The sequence below is a fragment of the Cervus elaphus genome, chromosome 25 (assembly GCF_910594005.1).
Source record: "Cervus elaphus chromosome 25, mCerEla1.1, whole genome shotgun sequence".
Classification (NCBI taxonomy): Eukaryota; Metazoa; Chordata; class Mammalia; order Artiodactyla; family Cervidae; genus Cervus; species Cervus elaphus.
The window spans coordinates 52,261,675-52,285,437 of record NC_057839.1 but is presented as its reverse complement, the minus strand read 5'-3'; the positions used below and the strand labels follow the sequence as shown (position 1 = coordinate 52,285,437).

The 23,763-nt window shown below is 36.4% G+C and overlaps 1 protein-coding gene across 1 annotated transcript in view; it reads right to left on the bottom strand.

The window, feature by feature from the left end:
* The window catches only part of CDH12 (cadherin 12), a 445,647-nt gene that overhangs the window by 199,692 nt on the left and 222,192 nt on the right, over positions 1-23,763 (bottom strand). Inside the window, exon 3 of the mRNA XM_043887731.1 lies at positions 12,228-12,522. Coding sequence (XP_043743666.1) covers positions 12,228-12,522 — 295 coding nt within the window. The remainder of the gene's footprint in view (positions 1-12,227; positions 12,523-23,763) is intronic.

Genomic DNA, 23,763 nt, shown 5'->3' with positions numbered 1-23,763 from the left:
AATCCTGAGAAATCATACAGGGAAAGAATGTTTCAAGTGAATCTAGAGTTTCTCCTTTTTCAAGCTTCTTAATCTCAGTTTAAATGTTTTTTTAATTTAAAAATATGGTTGCGTAATTGAAATAATTATTTTGTAGGGAAATAAAAAATATTTTATCATGAACTTTTAATACTTTAATGGGCTTCCCTGGCTCAGTGGTAAAGAATCTGCCTGCAATGCAGGAATTCCAGTGTGTTCGATCCCTGGGTGGGGAAGTTTCCCTGGAGGTGGAAATGGCAACCCACTCCAGTATTCTTACCTGGAGAATCCCACGGACAGAGGAGACTGACGGACTACAGTCCAAAGGGTTGCAAAGAGTCAGACATGACTAGCACAGTCCCTCTTAATACTTTAGTAAATTCAAAACATTCCCTTCAGCCCCAACTAAATGATCATTGCTCAGCTGTGTCCGACTCTTTGTGACCCCACGGATTCTAGCCCACCAGGCTCCTCTGTCCACAGGATTCTCCAGGCAAGAATACTGGAGTGGGTTACCATTCCCTTTTCCAGGGAATCTTCCTGACCCAGGGATTGAAACTGGGTCTCCTGCCTTGCAGGCAGATTTTTCACTGTCTAAGTGACTGCGGTTTTGGATACCGATTAAATGGGAGCATACAATTTCAAGCCACATGCAACTTGTTATTGTAAGACTTGTTCCTGCCTTTCATTTACCCTCTCATCCTGCCATTTCTTTTTCTTTCTTTTCTTCTTTTTTCAGGAAGCTTTTCACTTTCTTTCTTCATGCATCTGTTCAAAATTGTTGACTTTACCTTAGCCTCCTCTCTGATACTCAATCCACCATCATGGCTCAACAAACTTTTCCTGTAAAGGATTAGGCTGCATACAGTGCAGGCTTTGCAGGCCTTTTGGTCTCTGTGGCCAACAATTCCACTGTAGTGTTAACACAGACACAGATAACACATAAATAGACAGATGTGACTGCATCCCAATGAGAATGGGTGATGTGCCAGAGTCAGCCCTCAGGGTGTATTTCGCTGTTCCTCATTAGACCTTTGGAATGAAAGCTTTTTGAAGGTATGGGTTTTGTCTGTTTTCCTCACTGTTCTAATCACAATTCCTAAGAGGGTCTTGTATATAATAGGTTTCCCAGAAATATTTGAATCCATTAAATATCACAAAGCAGAAAACTTTCAGCAAAATACAATATTATATGATTTGGAAAACACTTGGATTCTATACAAATCAAAGCTTTCCCAAGTAATTATGTGGCTTGATGATGAGTTACTCTGTCTGGAATAATGGAGCAGGTTCACATTTTCAATTGAATCAGTGTCACCCTTGATTTTATTGTGAATTTGGTCAAAATAAACAGATTTTCTGGGCTAATTCCTGGAGAGACTTTTATATAGTGATGTGCTTTTTACTGCGTTTGAATTGCATGCTGTTGTCACACTGAGTTATTTCCAGACATAGATTTCCAGTCTTTTATCATGTTTGGTTTAGTGATCTTATTAACTCAGTAGTCTTGCCATTTTGCCTGTCTTTTGAGTCTGTTCTTTTGATGGCATATTTTCACCTCAGTCAATGAGTATAATCTATCAGTGTTTGGTTGCTTGAAGTTATTTTCCTTAATATCAAACTAACTTTTTACTCATCTTCATACCTCAATACATTGCACAATGGAAAGCATAAACAAAAATTATTTCAGAAAATGGAGCCAACATCTATGTGGAATACCCAAGCAATTGAACCCCAGAGAACTCTCTGTTGCCAACAGGGCTTTATATATGTGTAACTGCTCTCTCATGATCACTTATCATAAAGCAAGAGATAATTGGGCCAAGGTAGCCTCTTGCCTGCTTTCGTGTACAAAAAAAAAAAATTAAAAAAGTCGAAATGAGCAAATAAGAAGAGAAAAAACATAAACGGAAAAACCAATATCACAGCTGGAAGGCAACTTTAAAGAAAAATGATGTTCATCGCTATCCTGCCAGTAGCTGGCAAAGTAGTTTTTATAAAACATATTTAATGTTTACAACCACTTGGAGGCTCGGAAAAGAGTAATACTTCGAAAATATGTTTAATGTGTTGAACCACTCGGTGGCCAAGAAGCAGCTTCTGTTAACATGTATTTAATGCTTAGAGTCATTTGGTGGTTGGGGGGAAAAACACTTCTTGTTAATTTTTAACATTTACGGCTGATCAGTGGCTGCTAAAGCAGCGATCAATGCAGGACTGTTTATTTTTCAGGCAACACTGTGCTGCTACTAAGACAATTCACATGCTTTTTTTAAGGCCACCCAAACCTTGTCAGTCATTTTACCTTTGCAACTGTACCACTAAAAAAAAAAAAAAAAAAATCAAACACAGGGAGGGATAAAATGCTCCGGGAACACACAGTCATAACATCCAATGTCCCTGAAAATGGTTCTGCCATGCTGTATGCTGTGGACACTTCACCACTGACACCAGAGGGATAAACAGGCTTTGTTCAATGTCATCAGATGTGTAAAGGCTGCTCAACACATTGCAAGGCAAGAGTGTCATCTGATAATTGGTGTTTCTTACAAATCAACAGCTTGTCTTCACACATTAACGGAAAAGAGCACTCTACACCAAAGTAAATGTAAATTGGGATAGAGAGTCTGTTAGGTTCTTACATAGACTTAGCACAGTTTGAACAAAAGACAATAGTAAATATTGAGCTCATGTGTCACAGGGAGGGACTACATAGCAGAAGGGGGTAAGATCACTAGCTGAGACCTCTACAAGTTAGGCATTCTCCTGCTAGTTTCCTAAGATGATCATCACATTATTAACAGGATCCTTCCCCATTTATTGACTGCATTTTTCCCCCCCAGGCATTGGGATCAGTGCTAAACATACATTTTCTCCTTTACTGCTTGCAGTATACCTCTGGGAATAGGGTATTTTTATTCTTCATTTGTAGGAAAGGAAATCAAATCAAAATGAGGTCAAATAACCTATGCAGTCCTCACAACGAGGAAATGGTAGACAGGGACATGAATACTTAACAAGTTCACTGCCCACATACTGTGTGGCTAGAATACACTACAGCAGAGTTCTGTCCTCTATCTCTCTGTGGAAATATCTTTTCATTGACTATGACTAGAAAAGATCTATTCCAATATGGAAAATTATGTTTTCAAAAATCAGCATATTTTTTTCCGCTTCTGATCTTATCAGCCATTTACTAGGTCAGCTTTGGTCTCTCATATCACAATTCCTGGTGGCTCAGAATATAAAGAATCTGCCTGCAATGTAGGAGACCAAGATTCAATCCCTGGGTCAGGAAGATCCCCTGGAGAAAGGAATGGCAGCCCACTCCAGTATTCTTGTCTGGAGAATCTCATGGGTCACAAAGAGTTGGATTTGACTGAGTGACTTTCACTCACTCATAACAAATTGTGAATTAAATGCAAAACAAATAAAGGGTCCCTGATTTATATGTTGTTAACACATGTGTAATATACAATTTAGAGGTAAGCACTTCTATAGGTACTCTAAATCCCTTTAAGAATCAGAAAAAGCCATTTCCTCTTTACTCATCTTCTAGAATAATTCAGTCCTAAAGCCTTTTGTGCTGGCAGAGATGTGCAGTTGGGGAGGGGCTACAGCAACCAGATGAAGGTGCCTGAGCCAGATCCGAGTGAAGGAGATGTCCACAAAGAAGGGCTAGCAAGGGGTATCAGGGATCGATTAGCATGAGTAAGGCATCCATGTGTGAGAAATATGGCCTGTGTAGGGACTCAGAGCCCTAATGAGGTGAACAAAACCCGCACCCACAGTGGAGGAGACAAGATGATGGAAAGAGTGAAGATCTTCAAAGCTGGAGTCACAGAGCCCCTTGGTGGTGTCTTCAGGGGTCGTGACAACTAAAGACTGGGCTTGATCAAACAAGAAAATGTATTAAGGATAGAACAGCCAGACTTCTCACTCTTGGAAAAGAGAATTATAAAATATAAAGGGATGAAAAATAAACAAACCTGTGATAAATGGTGACATTAGATTGGAGTTGAAGGTACTAGAGCATAATCGTGGTTTTCAACATCTGTACAGTGATGGAGAAATAAATATTTTGTAGCTCAGCTGGTAAAGAATCTGTCTGTGATGCAGGAGACCCCAGTTTGACTCTGGGGTTGCAAAAAATCCCCTGGAGGAGAGCATGGCAACCTACTCCAGTATTCTTGCCTAGAGAATCCCCATGGACAGAGGAACTTGACAGGCTACAGTCCATGAGGTCACAAAGAGTTGGCCATGACTGAGTGACTAACCACAGCACAACATGTACATGTGCATAGATTTACTACTTAGCTGTGCCCACTGAAAGAGACTGGGAATGATAACATTCTAATAAGAAAGAGCACATAGAAACCAGATTTTTGCTTCTAAATATTATTGTCCATAAGGGTGAGAAGAAAACTTCTTGGAAAAATAGCTTTCTTCTTGACCAAGGCAGCAAACATGCAAAACAAGTCCCAAACATACTTTTGAGCCAGAAGGTAAGAAGTATTCAACTAATTAAGGATGATATTAAAAACACATAGAAATTAGCTTAACAAAGATTTCATTGGCCACATCTAAAAAAATTTCAATATTAAATAGATACCAATAGATTAGAATCAATTTAATAAAATATGAAATCTTGAGACCACAGAGATGCAAATTAATAGATGGATAATTTGAAAATATGATGATGACTAGGTTATTTGTCCAGTTTTAAGATTCCTCTTAACAAAATATGAAATAATCACAGGAAAGATAGAGCAATTTTACAGTGTAATCAGCATCTAATATAGACAACCTTTATATACACCTCAGTTACGCCTTCCTTCAGTATTCACATCTTTATCTAATCCTATTTCCTTGAGTGTAGAATGGGCTTATCAAATTGATTCTAAAACAATACATAGAATATGACAGAAATAATAGGATATCAGACCTCCCATGTGACACAGCAGTAAAGATTCCACATGCAATGCAGGAGATGCAAGAGACACATGTTCAGTCCCTGGGTTGGGAAGATCCCCTGGAGAAGGAAATGGCTGCCCACTCCAGTATTCTTGCCTGGAAAATTCCATGGACAGAGGAGTCTGTCTGACTAACAGTCCATGGGGTTGCAGAGTCAGAAATGACTGAACACACACGCACAGTAGGAGATCAATTCCAAGATAACAACCACATGAGGGCCTTAGTAGTGCTTCTTGTGACAGGAGAATCTTCAGAGGAGATATTCCTGATAACTAGCTTGACACGAAATCCACAAGAGACTTTGCAACAGAGACACCCAGCCAATTCCATGCCCCAGACAAGAGATAATACATGTTTGTAGTTTTATAGTTTTGAGGCTCTAAACCATTGGTCAACTTGTTACAAAGTAGTAGATGATATCAATTTCATACCTGGCAGTGAGGTGCTGCCATAACAAATACTTAAAATGTGGAAATGCTTGTGTAGTCAGGCAGTGGGCTTTGAGAAGAATGTGTCAGGACAAAGTGCCTAGAACACATGGTTTATTGAATCATCATTCACTTGCAAGGTAAGTGAGGAAGCTGTAAATGAGGGCTTGCAACAAGTAAGAACCTCTTACTGGGAACTAGAGGAAGAGGGATCATTGTTATGCAGTGGCAGAAATTTAGCAAAACTGTTGCCTGCATTTATTTCAACAATAGAAAATAGATTTAGTGACTTTTAAACAAAAACCTATCCAGGTCTTGCTGCTTTTGAAGCTTCCTGGTCTTTCCACATGGCAAATGACACTAAAATGAAGAGGTGACTTCCAAGCAAAAGCTTAAATCCAGGACATTGCCCTGGAACATTTTACTATATAAGACATTATGGAGACAGTTGATGAAGCTTGAATAGAGTCTAAAGATTAGATTGTAATAATAAATTAATGTTAATTTCCTTATTTTGATAAATGTATTTTTGTTGTGTAAGGAGAATGTCTTTATTTGTAGAAAACAGGCAAAATTCTTTCTCCACTCTCCTGATGATGGCTATGCTTATGGGGCACAGATAGAAATCAATGGTAGTTTCCCTGTTCATTCTATACCACTTGAGCTGCTCTATGAGCTCATGGCTGGCATGTATGATAAAATATTGCTTTATCATTTTATGTTTGTCTTTCTGTGACACTTCTGGGAAAGCAAGGAAGTATGGAGATTTATGCTTTAAAATAATAATGGAGTAATAAATTGTGTGAATAAATAATGGTATAATAAAACATTACATTTTAACTACAGTCAGAGTCTTCACTATTTCTTTCTTGGAGCTGGACTATTTAGTAAGACCATGTAGAAAATATCTCTGTTTAAAAACCTACCAACCGAGATTTAAGCAGTACGTGAACCGTGGACTTCCAGATGTTCAACCTGGATTTAGGAAAGGCAAAGGAACAAGAGATTAAATTGCCAATAGCTGTTAGATCAGAGATAGAGCAAGAGACTTGCAGAAAAATGTCTACTTCTGCTTTATTGACTATGTCAAACCCTTTGAGTGAATCACAACAAACTTTGGAAAACCCTTCAAGAGATGGGAATACTTGACCACTGTACTTCCCTCCTGAGAAATCTGTATGCAGGTCAAGAAGCAACAGTTAGAACCAGACGTGGAACAATGGACTGGTTCCAAATTGGGAAAGGAGAACATCAAGGCTGTATATTGTTACCCTGCTCATTTAACTTATATGCAGAGAACATCATGTGGAATGCCAGGTTAGATGAAGCACAAGCTGGAATCAAAATTGCCAGGAGAAATATTAATAACCTCAGATATACAGATGACACCACCCTTATGGGAGAAAGAGAAGAGGAACTAAAGAGTCTCCTGATTAAAGTGAAAGAGAGTGAAAAAGCTGGCTTAAAACTCAACATTCAGAAAACTAAGATCATGGCATCTGGTCCCATCACTTCATGGCAAATAGATCGGGAAACAATGGAAACAGTGGCAGACTTTATTTTGGGGGGCTCCAAAATCACTGCAGATGGTGACTGCAGCCGTGAAATTAAAAGATGGTTGCTCCTTGGAAGAAAAGCAATGACCAACCTAGACAGCATGTTAAAATGCAGAGACGTTACTTTGCCGACAAAGGTCCATCTAGTCAAAGCTTTGGTTTCTCCAGTAGTCATGTGTGGATATCAGAGTTGGACCATAAAGAAGGCTGAACACTGAGGAACTGATTCTTTTGAACAGTGGTGTTCGAGAAGACTCTTGAGAGTCCCTTGGATTGCAAGGAGATCAAACCAGTCGATTTTAAAGAAAATCAGTCCTGAATATTCATTGGAAGGACTGATGCTAAAGTTGAAACTTCAATACTTTGGTCACCTGATGCAAAGTACTGACTCACCGAGAAGACCCTGTTGCTGGGAAAAATTGAAGGCGGGAGAAGGGGGAGACAGAGGATGAGATGGTTGGATGGCATCACCAACTCAATGGACATGGGTTTGAGCAAGCTCTGGGAGTTGATGATGGACAGGCTAGCCGGGTGTGTTATAGTCGCTGGGGTTGCAAAGAGTCAGACAGTACTGAGCGACTGAACTGACTGAACTGAATAACCTACCAAAACCTCCACCAACATTTCCATCCTGGAATTTATCCCCAAACCTCATGTAAAACAGAATGCAATTCATTAAAAAAAAAAATCCAAGGGGGTGCATGTTACTTATTTAATTTTTGTGAAGCCAACAGTGTAATTCCTTGAGATGTGCACTAGTTTACTTAATTCTTTCTAAACATTTTTTAAACTCCGTGAAAAAGAGATACTTATTCCCCTGATTTTTTTCTGATGCATGGAACACCACCCTCTAATTATAAAATAATACAGTAATATAATATTCATACTAAAGTCTATACAAGCACAACTGAGATTAAAAACTAAATTTAAAGCTTCCAAATAAATTTAGAAACCACTAACCCTAGAAAAAGGATATAATTGATTGCACTAACTTTGTTATGAAGAACCGGAGTCATTCCTATTATCTGATCCATAAGAGTTTTCATAGAAAAATAAAGATGAAATAGTAAATGATACTGCATGTAATTATCATAATGGTTAAGGAAAACAGGAAATGCAAATCTCCATTAGTTCACCTGGCCCCTAACTATTGCTCAGGAAATGGTAGGTCTTACTTCATAAATTATGATTCACAATTAACATCTATAACATGTGCCATAGGGACCTGGTTACGAATAACCCACTCAGTGGCTTAAAAACGGCTGAGCTCAGGCTGAAGAAGACAATAAAGGTATAAATATGGATTTATAAATCTTAAATCTGTCAGCACTCTAGAAAAAGTAACTGCACACCCTACTGATGCAAAATCATCAGATATTAAAGAGGGCACATTACTGTAATTCACTGTTACTCCAATGATCTTACAGAATTAAGACCACATTCATAACATCCAAATTTGTCTCCAAGGAAAAACTTCGAGTTGGGGAATATCTGGATCATAAAGTAGTTTCCTTAGGTCAGAGTAAAGGTACTTTATCTGTGAATATTATTTCCATAGCATATTAGATGTAGCACAAGTTAGTGACAAAGTGACCTTTCTCTTAAACAATTCATAGATTCACTAGAATTTTCTTCAACTTTGGGGAACTAAATATATTCCACAGTCTTAAAAGTCTTAAATACCAATTTACCTCAAAAATTTCTACTATCCTGCTCACCATTATCCTCCCTTTGTAAAGTTATGAGTTTTATACTTTTCACATTTGTTAACTTTGATTCCAGGTTTAATTGTTCATCATATTTTCAGATGTAAAATCCATTATTGCAAAATTGGCATTTACCTAATAGATATTTTTCTTGACCTTTTATATCACAATTAAGCTATCTTTTTGATGTCCAATCTTTCAGTCGTGTCCTACTCTTTGAGACTCTTTCCATGAACAGAGGAACTCCAGGTTTTCCAGGCAAGAATACAAGAGTGGATCACCATGGCCTCCTCCGGGGGATCTTCCCAACCCAGGGATCGAACCCATGTCTCCTGTACTGGCGGGTGGGTTCTTTACCTCTGAGCCACTAGGGAAGCCAAAATGAATGTTAATTTAACTTGAATATTTTTTTACTATCTGTTGAGAACAAAACATTATATTGAGAGATAGAAGAGTAAGCCAAAATTCCCTGATTAAAGAAATTTGAAATCTGCTTGCTCCTATGTATGGAAGTTGAGCAGATGAGGCTGAATGGAGAAGGAATATATTACCTCTTATAGATACAATTTGCTTAGATATATATTTTTTTAATTGGCCATGTCTTTTATTAAAAATGAAATCGGAACATTCTTGATTATTGGGAAAGGGTAGTGTTTCCCTGAGAACACCTCAAGCGTGGATATGCAAAGCCAACTGTGAGATTTTCCACAATAGCTACATTGTCCAATACACCATAGTCAGTTCTATCTGGTCTTGACTGCATTATTTAATATTCCAAGGAAAATGACACAGAGGCAGGGATTTCCTACAATGGGTGTAGCAAAAGAAAACAGAGGGGAGAGAAAAAACAAACCATGGGACAATTAGAGAAGTAAGCCATTTCCTGATGCTAAGGAGGGTATGCTTGGGAGTGGAGTTCAGGTGCTCTAGGGACAGAACTATGATGTTAGGATGCAGCAGGATTTTTTTTTTTTGGTCAAGTAAAAGCTGAAACAACAAATCTCACAAAACTAACCAGGTCTTCTCTTAATAGGTGTATTTTGGTTATATGTACATGTAGGATTCTGGGAGATGGCAAAAGTAGTGCCTGATAGTTTTTCAATTTCTAGTATTTAATATGTAAATGGTGTTTATACTTAGTATTTATCTGAAAATGGCATATTATGTAAACGCAATCCAAGAATACCTGGGTGAACTCATGGCATATGATACGGTTCCACATTCAAAAGAAATACTCTTCTGTTATTAAAAAAAAATAAACTATATTTTAAAAGGAGGGTGCATTGAAAATCAGTTTAGGTATTTACAGAAGTCTCTTGAATAACCAGTGAGAAATTTTGGCTATAGTATATGACAAAGCATTTTAAAGAACCTGTTCTTCCATGGATCTTTCTGATAACTCATGGTAGCTCAGCAAACTCTGTCTCTCCCCAGTACCAAACATGGACCACTTAGTTCTCTTACTCACCTATCCTTCGCTTGAATTTCCAGATTTATTTCTCTCTTCAGGCACTAGCTGAAAATTCTTTATATAAAGAATGTTTATAAATCTTTATATAAAGGTTCAGCTCTTCAGCCCTAACCTTTCTCCTAATTGGCATAACAAAAGACCTAATGGATTATCTAATAAAACAGAATTTTCTAATACTGCAGAGGAATGTGTCTGTTTGCTTTAACGATGCTGAATCAGTACTAAAGAGTAACTAAAGGTCATGAATTCATGTAAATACTTCCAATTCACATGCAGTAAGCACCAGGTTAAAGTATTTATGTACTGGATTTCATTGTCTTCTTAAAAGCCATACTTTGTCTCAAAGTACTATCTTCATTTTTCTCCCCCCACCCTTCATTTTTCTACTTGTACTTATCTTCAAAGTGTAAGTTTATAAACAGCTGTCCATATTTTTAGGGACTATTTACTAATAAGACATTTTCCAAACTGTATTTCTAAATCTCTAGCAATCATCAGCTCAGTTCAGTCCAGTCGCTCAGTCGTGTCCGACTCTTTGCGACCTCATGAATCGCAGCATGACAGGCCTCCCTGTCCATCACCAACTCCCGGAGTTTACTCAAACTCATGTCCATCTAGTCGGTGATGCCATCCAGCCATCTCATCCTCTGTCGTCCCCTCCTCCTCCTGCCCCCAATCCCTCCCAGCATCAAGGTCTTTTCCAATGAGTCAACTCTTCGCATGAGGTGGCCAAAGTATTGGAGTTTCAGCTTCAGCATCAGTCCTTAGCATAGCATAAAAGAAGCAGTTTAAAAAAAAAAAAAGTAGCCCTGAGTATGCACACAAAAGTTTAAATCGAAGTGAACTCCTCTGAGCTGATTTCTTAGGTCAAGGAAAGAAAATGGTCTTTGAATGCCTGATAAGGTCACAGACACAAGTTCCAGTGCATTTATGGTAAATCCATGTGACAACTCCTATAGCCACTAACCTGCGTCTGCCCTCAGGGTACCCTGTGCAATCTTCTCTGCATGTCTGGGATGGCTGAGGGGGCAGCAGGAGTCCTCTGAGAAACGTCAGACTTAGGAAATATTAGCAGTGGTTCACATAGAGCATTTCCAGTTGAAAACTAGAAGTGATGAGGAACTTTATCTTACAAATGTGCTAGAAACCAGAAGTTACTATGAAATAAATTCAGGGACTGGCTGTGGTGACTGGGCAATAAAAGGTATAATTAAAAATTGTCATTAAAGCTGGAATCCTTAACTCACTGGCCCTAAAATACATATGATAGGACTTCGTGAATTTCGGTTGTTGTTATTCAGTTGCTAAATCATGTCTAACTCTTTCTGATCCCCATGAACTGGAACACACAGACTTCCCTGTCCTTCACTATCTCCCAGAGTTTGCTCAAATTCGTGTCTACTGAATCAGTGATGACATTCTTTGGGAATTCAAGTAGTAAAAATTATATTATATTTAAATTGCTAAGAATTATGATGATACTATAGACTAACTGTAAATTTATTCTAGTAATGGCTATATAATGATACTTGCCTCCGGGTTTGATGGAATAACTGCTATGGGTTATTATAGACACAATACCTTTTTTACAAAGTCTCTCTGGATAGCTCCAAAGCATGAAACACATCCCTTTATGAAGTCTTTCCAGATGCAATACATGTTTTGGGTAATTAATTTTGGGCCTAGAATTACTATTTGGTATTTGGTGTTACCTCCAGAACTGTGTAGGAGCCTGAATTTGTAATGGCAATCACTTTCAGTACAAAGTGAGCAATGTCCTTAAAATAAAATGGCATTCTATGAATTCAGGGAAATATAAAGATTGTAAAATAGTGAAGAAATGTTATATATCCTAGATATTTATGTATCTATTCAAGCATTTACAATGGAGCAAGACAGGAAAAAAGTTAAGCAGAAAAAAATGTTGAAAAATTAAACGAAATTAGTTGTATCCTACATAGTGCAAGAATAATCTTCTGGGTTACAAGTAAGATATTTCCATCAACCTGCAGAAAAATACATGCTGAAAAGGCCTCATTGTAGCATCTGACAGAATTTTTATTTGCTTACTCACCCACAGGAGACATTTCTGGAACACTAGCAATGTAAGGTCCATCCAAAAACTTCGGCTCATTATCATTAATATCCTGCACTTTGATGATGAATTCTGATTCAGGTTCCAGGGGCTTCCTGGTTTCTATGTCCACAGCCTGAGCACGAAGGGTATAGAAAGGTTTTTCCTCTCTATCCAGGCTCCTTATGGCATGAATGTCCCCTGTAGTTTCATCAATGGTAAAAACGGTGCCGGCGCCATCTCCCGAGAGGGTGTATTTTACGGTGCCCTCTCCTTTATCTAAGTCGGAATGGAGCTTTAGGGAGAGAGAGAGACAGACAGAGAAATACCATTAAAGGGATGCTCACATGTTAAAAAGTCATAATTGCAGTATAATTTTTTTTATCAGAAAAGTTAAACCAAAAACTTACAGCTCTTTTTTCCCTTTTCCCTTTTTTATCACCAATTTTTTTTACAAATATTTTTAACAGAAAAATTTGGAAAATGTATGGTGAGCACCTACATATACTATATATCTCAGAGATTCCACTGTTTCCCTTTCAATCTTACTATACAGGACTTTTGATTTATCACATAGATAGATCACACATCTATCCTTTCATTAACTCTCCCATCAATCCATCTTATTTCTCCATGCATTACAGAAGTCAGAAGTATAGCCCCAAATCCATCAACATGCATAAATACAATGATTTTGAACATTTACTTCTTTCACATACTTTGGGGGATGAAATTTCATAAAATGAAATGCACAACTCTTAAGCATACTTATTGCTTCATTTTAAGTGACTGTTGTATTAAAATAGATTAGCTGATATATATTAAATCAGTCCATGGTGACACAAACAGTCAGGCATGACTGAGCATGCACGTGCATGCACACATATTATATCAAAAACCTTCCAAATACCCTGAAGATAGAAGTCAATAATGTGCACCCATTGAGACATATAGTAAAAACAAAGCAAAGCTCAGAAAACACTATCTTTTCATTTGAAAGGAGAGGGCAGTTTTGGCGTACCAGGTCGATTTCAGATGTGAATGATGGAGTACCTCATTTTAACAGACTGACTCTCAATGAGTTATTCAATCTTACTCAGCCAGATGATGGGTAGAATAACTGATTATTCCTTCAGATCCACAAATGTTTAGCTCTAATCTGTACTATATATTTGAAATGTAATATAGAAAAGTTTTGAATTTCTGCTGATTTCTTTTGAAATTCAGCACATGTCTAATTGACTATAATACAATAAGGAATGAGAGACATATAAATATAGTAGAGGAGAGGACCATTAAGAAGAGAAATTATTATTGTGATACTGTAAATCAGTGTTTTTCAAACTGGAGAATTAACATAAGATGACCCTGATGCTGGGAAAGATTGAAGGCAAAAGGAGAAGAGGGCCACAGAGGATGAGATGGTTAGACAGCATCACTGACTCAATGGACATAATTTTGAGCAAACTCTGGGAGACAGTGGAGGACAGGGAAACCTGTCGGGCAGCAGTCCATGGGGGTCACAAAGAGTTAGACACAACTGAAGTGACTGGGCATGCATGCATATCATATGATATAAATGTTTCATTATATACAATCTCTAAGAATATGTATGAGTGAAAGTCACTCAGTTGTGTCTGACTGTTTGCAACCCCGTGGACTATACAGTCCATGGAATTCTCCAGGCCAGAATACTGGAGTGGGTAACCTTTCCCTTCTCCAGGGGATTTTCCCATACCAGGGATCAAACCCAGGTCTCTCTCATTGCAGGCAGATTCTTCACCAGCTGAGCCGCAAGGGAATTCCCAAGAATATGTATACTCATATATATAATGTGAATAATATACATTCATATTCTAGTTAGATTTAAAAGGATGCTTATTTTTATAAATCATATTAATTTTCATCCAGATGCTGATCTGAAATGTTTTAAAATATTTTTATCTGATTTCAATGTTCAAATTTTTAGATTTAAAAGTTCATTCCAGTCAACAGAGTAACCAAAGAAAATATGTTAAACTTCTAGTGTAACTGAAACCATTGGTGCCATATTTTAAATTTCTCGTGCAAGTATAACTCTCTTGCAAAATTTTGGAGAAAAATGAGTTTTGTTTTTCTTAATATTTCAACACATTCTAAAAGTTTTGAAAATATTTTAAAGCATATAATAATCCTTTGCAAATAGGCATTGTGTGTATTAGTAATATTAAAAAAAAATCAACTTCGCCACATCTTTGTCCTTAAACTCAACATCATCCTTTAGAATCAGTAAAATAACATCATCCTTCATATTAATGTCATTAAATGACTTTATTCATTTTGTGAATTTGTATTTATTCCAAATGGCTCTGAAGTACACTTGCATAAGTGCATAAGCAAAGAATTTATACTGGGTGGATGTTATAATTTAAACAATGAGAAAACTATAAAGGAGCACCACATCTTTTTTTTTTCCTTAAAAGTCTCTGTATATTTTACTCAAGTCTAAGGAAAATTGCTAAAAATGACAGGAAGAAGTTTTTTCCTCCTAATTTTTTATAAACTGCTATGAAGCATAGGAAGTTTCAAGCGTAAAATCAAGCTGTAGATAAATGTTCTTTGAACTTAGGAATTTCAAATTACAAATTTCACCCATACCATTAAAGGTTTTCAGCACAGTGAGAATTACTTTTGCTTTCAAATTTATCTGAAGATATGAGACAGGCAAAAGCAATGACTTTATAAACTGGATCCATTTTGCCAATGGCCCCAAAGAATATCTGCTAATTTTGTGGGAACCAAGTGAAAATTCTAAGTAGGTTTTTACAATGTGATCCAAGTAGAGTTACCAAAAATATCTCCATTTAGCCAAAATCAGACCTGTTTTCTTTTCAAACTGACATAAGACTAAAAAAGCAAATGTGTTTTCAGTTCATGGATCCAAGATCCAAATGAAATTCAATTGCTGCTACTCCTTACACATCTATCTTTTCCTTCTAATTTAAAGTTGGGTTTTGCAGAGATTAAAGCTTCAGAAGAAATATGTGAAAAGATGTTAAAATTTAAACTGAAAATGAGATTGATGAAGGTAAAATTCTCGAGAGGATTAGAACGGTTATAGCAGTTTATTGCATGATAATACCTTAAAGAAGATCACCTGCAGTATCCGGCATTGACAGGCAATGTTTAAAATTATTTATTCAATATTGATTGAGTCCACTACATGCATGACTAGCTAAAAGTATAGGTATTTTTGCAACATTAGTTCTAATGTTAAATGATGTTGGCCTGATGTTGGGTATCTTAGAATTTTTTTTTGTATTACATATAGAATAATTTGAGTAGAGAATGTTATAAGCTAACATGAAAATCCCCACCATCCTCTTACCTAGAGATAACTTCTATCACTTTATACCCTTTCTGTTATATATATACACATTCTTATATAAATATATCTGCAAGTTTATATATATTTATATATGATTTTATGTGCTGCGGTATTGTGCAGTCTCTTCAGTTATGTCCAACTCTTTGTGACCCTAATGACCATAGAATGCAAGGCTCCTCTGTCCATGGAATTCTCCAGGCAAGGATACTGAAGAATGCCTTCCTCCAGGGGATCTTCCTGACCCAGAGATAGAACTCGTGTTTCTTGAGTCTCTTGCATTGGCAGGCAGGTTCTTTACCACTAATGACACCTGGGAAGCCCATAATTTTATATGTATATATAATAGTCTCTTATTATAAATACATATAAACTTGATATAAAAATGAGAAACCTGTCAACATTTTCCATAACCATAATCATTTCCAGTGTAATTTTAAATTCTTCAGAATTACTTTTTAATACCTGCATTATATTTTTTAAAGGAAGTTGAGTGATTCAATGGCTTTTGCTCATCCTTTCATAAGTGATGTGATGACTATGTGTGTGTTGTCCTGTTTAATTCCATAATAAACAGGCAAATACAAACAGAAGGGTAATTATCCAGACCAAAAATGTGATGTTTTTTATGAATCAAAAGTTTTTGAATCTTGAATGATTCCAGAACTTGATCTCCATAGATGAATTTGATTTCTTAAAAATTTTAGCAATGCAACTCAGGCTCAGTTTACATTATGAAGCTCCTTCATCTTCCTTTCATTTAGCAGGAGAGGATTACAGAAGAGTTCACTTAATGAGTTTCATCTTTTGGGTTGTGTAACTGTGAACAATCACACGATGCCCTTTTACAGAGGAGCTTTAAGCTTCATGTATAGCAAGCTAATGATTCCACAAGGATAAAATTATTTTCCTTTATAGCAATTTAAAAATAACAGCAAGGAATGTTTCTTATTCCAATTGTTTTGCTTTAAAAGCTGTTTCTGAGTAGGTGCTGACTATATTTACAGACTGAAGCAGCCAACTCCAGTAATATCATCTTTTAGTATTGACACTTAAAATTTCTGCCAGAAACAGAGTTCCATAAATGGTGTATATAGAAATATGCACTGTCCAGGCAGTTGTTTTGTGGAAGTGGTGTTGTTATTTTCTCATGTTTTCCAAGTCATCTCAGATGGAGCGTGAAAATGAGATGCCAAGAGAGGCTTAAAAAAGATACTGAGGACTAGCTTCAGAATGTGAGCAAATCTGAATTCCAGTGCTTAAAAGTTTTGAGAAAGCCAGCCTAAAGTTAAGTATTTACCAGCATCTCCCTGATTATATTTTAGAAACTGATGCACCAAAAAAAAAGGAAGAAATTTATTCTTATTTTCTCTGGGTTTAAAAGTGCACATAAAATGGAAAATACTTTTTATATCACTACAACCAGCAGTGATTTTATTTCCATTTGCTATTTCCCAGGATAAGCATTGGTGACCAGGCATGAGAAGGGCATAGAGTATGTTGGGCAGAGAAATGTATAATTTTGACAAATTTTTTTACTGGAAAGTTAAAACTTCATTGTTATTGTTCAATTGTTAACTCATGCCTGACTCTTTGTGACCCTATTGACACCAGCATTTCAGGCATCCCTATCCTTCACTATCTCCTGGAATTTACTCAGTCTCATGACCACTGAGTCAGTGAAGCCATCCAACCATCTCATGCTCAGTCATCCTCTTCTCCTCCTGCCCTCAATCCTTCCTAGCATCAAGATCTTTTCCAATGAATCGGTTCTTCGCATCAGATAGCCAAAGTGTTGGAGCTTCAGCTTCAGCATCAGTCCTTTCAATGAATACTCAGGGTTGATTTCGTTTAGGACTGACTGGTTTGGTCTCCTTGCTGTCCAAGAGACTCTCAAGAGTCTTCTTCAACTTCATAATTTGAAACAAATATTTGACTTGGTGTAAATACCTGCAAACTACTTTACTATGTGTTTATGGGTGTTATGGTATTATGGGTATTAATCTAACCTGCTTTTTAGATTATATTGTAAACAATTTGCTTTTCCAATAAGTATGAATTTATTTACATCTATTTATGTTAATCACAAGTATTTTAATCAAAATAATACATTGAAATGGCTAAAATCGAAGTATGGATGTGTTTATCATATACAACTTTTACACTCCTTTTCTCTGTCTTTTTCACCAGGGAAATCTGTATCTATTGTCTTCCAGAAACCAACAGTAACACTGATGTCTGATTGATACATCCATTGCAAGTAAAGAGCTTGTTTTTTCTCCCCCCTTATATTTTCTTCTAAAATGTTTGCAGCCTTGTTTTCATTTTGGTATTCTAATTATTTAGAACATTGTCTTCAAGTATGAGTTTATGTGTGCTTCTGTTTTGAATAGTGTGTCCAGATATGAGTTGATACATTTGTGATTCTTTCATTGGGTTGGGCACTTAGCAAATTCTTTCAATTCAAAAACTATTTTCCTTCAGGACTAAGAAACTTCCTTCTATGATTATTTCATAATGAAGTTCTATCCTCTGTCTTTTCTATTGTTTATCTAGAATTCATTCATTCAATGTTAGACCTTGTGCACCTTCTATAAATAATATACTCTTTCTACAGTTATTCATTCCTATATGTTTTGGTCTATTATGTGAAAAAGTTAAAACTCATCTTAAAATTATGTATTGCTTTCTATATTTTCAAAGTCAGTAAACATGCCCCCACGTGTGCATACATACGCACATACCACAGACATATTAATTTCCAAGATTTTTTTCATTTACTATGAATGTCCCCACTTAGTAGAATCATGTTTTTGTTTTGTGTCCACTGGGAATGCCCGAATCTTTTCAAGAACTCTAATTTGTATATATATGTGCGTGTGTGTGTGTTCCCTAAACTTTCTATTCCTTCAGGATCACATTTTGTTTTTGGAATTTGAACCTTTATTTTTCATATCACTGGCTTTCCTCAAATGCTTGATGACTCTCATTCAACAGTTCATATTTATGAATAGAGTTTTGAAATTGCAGATTGAATTTATTGATTACAGTTTTGTCCTAGGTTGAATGGACAATGAGGTTCTATCAGTGGCCTAATTCTTTTCAGATTTTCTTTAGCAGAACTTAAAAAAAAAAAAGTCTTTATTGTTTACATAAGACTCATTTATGTCTGGATTCCATGCATTATCATGCAGGTGGGAGGAATTCTGTACACAGACCATCAGTTAATCTCCATGTTTTATCATCCTTTTCTCTTAATCTTTGGCATTTTTGAGTCTTTTTCAGAATTGTTCCTCCTTAGTTGGAACCCTATCAATACAAATGCTTGTAAGTAGCTTTGAATTTATTTGACCAGTCACCAATCCTTCACCCACTTACTGGTTTATAGAAATTGGCTATACTGTCAGTATACTGTAATGGTCTTTATCTTTCTGGCTTACTTCAGTCTGTATAATGGGCTCCAGTTTCATCCATCTCATTAGAACTGATTCAAATGAATTCTTTTTAATGGCTGAGTAATATTCCATGGTGTATATGTACCACAGCTTCCTTATCCATTCGTCTGCTGATGGGCATCTAGGTTGCTTCCATGTCCTGGCTATTATAAACAGTGCTGCGATGAACATTGGGGTGCACGTGTCTCTTTCAGATCTGGTTTCCTCAGTGTGTATGCCCAGAAGTAGGATTGCTGGGTCATATGGCAGTTCTATTTCCAGTTTTTTAAGAAATCTCCACGCTGTTCTCCATAGCGGCTGCACTAGTTTGCATTCCCACCAACAGTGTAAGAGGGTTCCCTTTTCTCCACACCCTCTCCAGCATTTATTGCTTGTAGACTTTTGGATGAGACAAGTGCTCGGGCCTGGTGCACTGGGAAGACCCAGAGGGATCGGATAGAGAGGGAGGTGGGAGCAGGGATCGGGATGGGGAATACATGTAAATCCATGGCTGATTCATGTCAATGTATGACAAAAACCACTACAATATTGTTAAGTAATTAGCCTCCAACTAATAAAAATAAATGAAAAAAAAAAAAAAAAGAAATTGGCTATACTGTCTGATGCCCTGCACACCACCTCAATCAAGATTATAGCCGTCATCACCCAGTCATGTTCAATTTTCTCCTCTTATCACTCCAAATATAGTTCTTTATTTTTTTAAACATTGATCCAAGCAAGATTCAAGCATTGCATTTGAATTTTGTCTTTGTTTTCTTTAAGTTGAAAACAAGCATGCCTATTAATATTAATTATGTTGTCATTATCTTCTTTAAGAAACTTAGGCTTTCATTCTAAATGTGTCTGCTAGAACAAGGAACTTCCTGATGTGTCTTTAAATATTTACTGTTCTATCTTAGACCATCTCTTCTTCAGTTTTTAAGTATATACGAGTCAATATGGTGCCATAACAGTGTGTGTGTGTGGGGTTAGGTTGTTTCAGTCATGTCCCTGTGTGTGACTCTATGGACTGTATCCGGCCATGCTTCCCCGTCTGCGGGATTCCTAGGCAAGAATACTGGAGTGGGTTGCCGTTATGCCCTCTTTAATATTGAGATCCTTGTAATACAAATTACAGACATCTTCCACCAGCCATCTTCATAAACACATTTAGTCTAAGAAAGAAACTTCCCAGTATAGGATGTGCCTCAGTAAATTTTGGTGTAATAGCAGCATGGAAGTGGTAATATTTATTTTCAGTTTTGAAAATCTATGATTATGAAGGCTGTAGAGTGACTTAGTACTATGGTTCAGCAGTTCATGCGTGAGATAGGAAATAATATTATTTACATACAGGATTCATTCTGATAAGTGGGCCAAAATGAATATAAGGAAATTTTATGTGAGTTTCTTTGGCTGAAATAATCTTATGACGCATAAAACAAACTACTTTTGCTACATTTTCCTTGGTAAACATTCATTCCTGTTTTGTAGTAGTTGCTCAGTTCTCAGGAACCTTGCAGTGGTCGTTGTAAGAGCTACAAAGTGATTAGATTATGTTCAAGGAATTGTTTATTGATGAAAGAAGACCAGACACAAAGATGATCTATAACCCTGCCTGAGTAATGACACAATGCAAAAATTCTGTCTTTTAGAAGCCACAGAATGTCCAAGAAGATTTGGCATTCTATTCCATTCTGCCCCCTAAGGGGACTCATTTGTTCTTCCTAGCTTGACTGTTGTCATTTGAGCAAGAGGAATACCACTTTACAAGGCTGGGAATTCCCTTTAACAGCCCAATGTGAGTTCAGAACTCCCCTGACTGGATTACAGACCCAAAGCTATTTATCATCTGGAAATATTTCACCTTCTATTTAAGAGAGTAGAAATGCATTTCAAAAAGGCCCACACCTCCCCCGAGGTAAGCCACAGAAGAGCAAAGAAGAACAAAGACTATTTACAATGCTTGGGAACAATAAAAATTGATGTGCTTGGATATATTACACATCCCATTAAAGAAAAAACATACTCTTCACCGGATGTTCTCTTTCATCTTTATTTTTCTCCTTGAAGATTGCATGTGTGGCTACATGTGAGGAGCATCCTAACTAATTTTTTAGATTGTCATATTTTACAACTTAAGCTTTTAAAGATTATTTTATATAATTTGAGAGTGTCACAATGTATTAATAGGTACTTCTGTAAAAGTTTGAGAGGTCATTGGAATGGTGCCTGGATTCAGGAGGAAAAATATGAGTAGACAAGGTCAAAATAATTTCTTTCCTACAATTCCAAAGCTGTAAAATATTTTTCACAGTCAGGTTTTTGGTTAAAAAAAAAATCTTAAACAATAAACTAGCAATAAACTAGTCTTATCAAATTGTCAGAAACAGAATCTCTCTTTGCAGTAAAATTGTATTTTATGTAAGATTTCAAATATGGTTATTTTTCAGAATGCTAGATAAATTTGTATGATTTATTCTAAATGTAAAGTAAATGCCAAAAATAATGCAGAAAGTAATGCCAATAATTATTAGTAATCAAGATACAGTATTATAGCTAGAGGTAATTTTTTAATTTATTACCATTTTGTCTGTGTGTTATTACTTTTATTATTTGCCTTTACTGAACAGCAGGCACTATGTTGTATATTTTATAAGCTTTATTTAATTCTCAAAATGATCAATGATATGCTAAAATTAAAAATTTGAGAGATAAAATTTTTAAACTAAATTCTAATAGTTTAACATGTTTAATTTTCAACAGCTATATGTTCTATCCTAAATTCTTAGTAAGTGTATCTAATAACTCTAATAAATACTAACTCTAATGTTAATCATGGAATGATCTAAAATCTATGATTATGAGCATCAAAATTTAGGTTTAGAGTCCCAAATCCATTTGTTCTTGCCTGGACATTACTGTGTAACTTAATACATGTCTTTGGACTTCAGAATCCTCATATGTAAAATGTGGATTCTAACATTTATATCATAAATTTGGAGGATACTGTAGAGAATTTGACTTCATATTGTCCATTTTCCTTCATTTATCTCCATTTATATCCAAATGAGCCCAGGATAGCAATATTTTTTTTCATTTGTATCAATTTATACTCATATGTGCTAATTGGATCCAAAATAGTGATAGAAAATGCTATCAGGCTTCTACTTTTGGCTAGACAATTTTTAGTGGTTTTATATACTTTCTATATTTAATGCTGAGAACAACCCTACAGGTACAACTCTATTAACATCATCATTTTGTAGATATAGAAACCGAGGCACAGAGAGGCTGCTTCCTCGGGACACACATAGAAAGATACAAAGCTGAGACACCAACCAGGTAGTTACATAAATGCATGTCACTAGCACTTAAACCAAGCGTTTCCTTTCAATTTGGAAATTATAATGTCATTTTCATTAATTTTCTAAAAGTCTCTCTTGAGAGGAAGCATACACATATACATTGAATCTTGGTCAGATAATTAGCTTAGCCACAGATGGAAGTTACCTAAGTATTAGCTTTGTGACATCAGTTGGAACAATACCCAATTGTAATATTATGGTTCCATTAATGAGAATGGTTTCGGGCCTGGTGCACTGGGAAGACCCAGAGAAATCGGGTGGAGAGGGAGGTGGGAGGGGGGATCGGGATGGGGAATACGTGTAACTCTATGGCTGATTCATATCAATGTATGACAAAACCCACTGAAATGTTGTGAAGTAATTAGCCTCCAAAAAAAAAAAAAAAAGACTATGTTGTTACCTCTATTGAACTGTCTTTGCATTTGTCAAAAAATAAATTTTCCTGACCTGTTTAAAAAAAAAAAAAATGCTTTGGACTGCCAACTAGTGATTGCACTACACACTAGAGAATGTCACTTAGTATTTTTTCTCAAAGACACAGGAGTCGAGGCCAGTAGGGAACAATATGAGCCATAATAACAACGATATCCATTCAAAACACTGTCTCTTTCTATAGTTGTGTGCCTCTCAAATCACAATTTTCTATAGAAACTTTTGATAAGCATATACTATATAATTTTAAAATGTTATATTTGTGTTTTATTAAAATACAAACTGATATTACATTTATAGTTAGAAATCATCATCTAAGTAACATGCTGTGTCAATTACAGATTTGGGCAATTAATAGTCAATTAGAAAGAGGTGAAAATCTCTTGGACAGAGGAGTCTGGCAGGCTACAGTTCATGGGGTTGCAAAAGAGTCAAACACAACTTAACCACTAAACAACAGCAGGAGTAAACAATATTTATGTTGAAGAGAATATAACTTACTTTTATATCAATTAAAATTATTTTTTGAAGATTTTGCACGTTTACATTATAATTTGCTTTGAGACATATAAAAAATCTGTTATCTAAAAGACAAACTTGAGTAACTATTTCATTAAAGAAATGGTCATTAACATGTGTGGTCCTTTCATCAATGTACTAGTTACAATGTACTAATAACCACATGGAGGAGGCAATGGCACCCCACTCCAGTGCTCTTGCCTGGAAAATCCCGTGGACGGAGGAGCCTGGTGGGCTGCAGTCCATGGGGTCGCCAAGAGTCGGACACGACTGAGTGACTTCACTTTCACTTTTCACTTTCATGCATTGGAGAAGGCAATGGCAACCCTCTCCAGTGTTCTTGCCTGGAGAATCCCAGGGACGGGGGAACCTGGTGGGCTGCTGTCTATGGGGTCGCACAGAGTCGGCCACGACTGAAG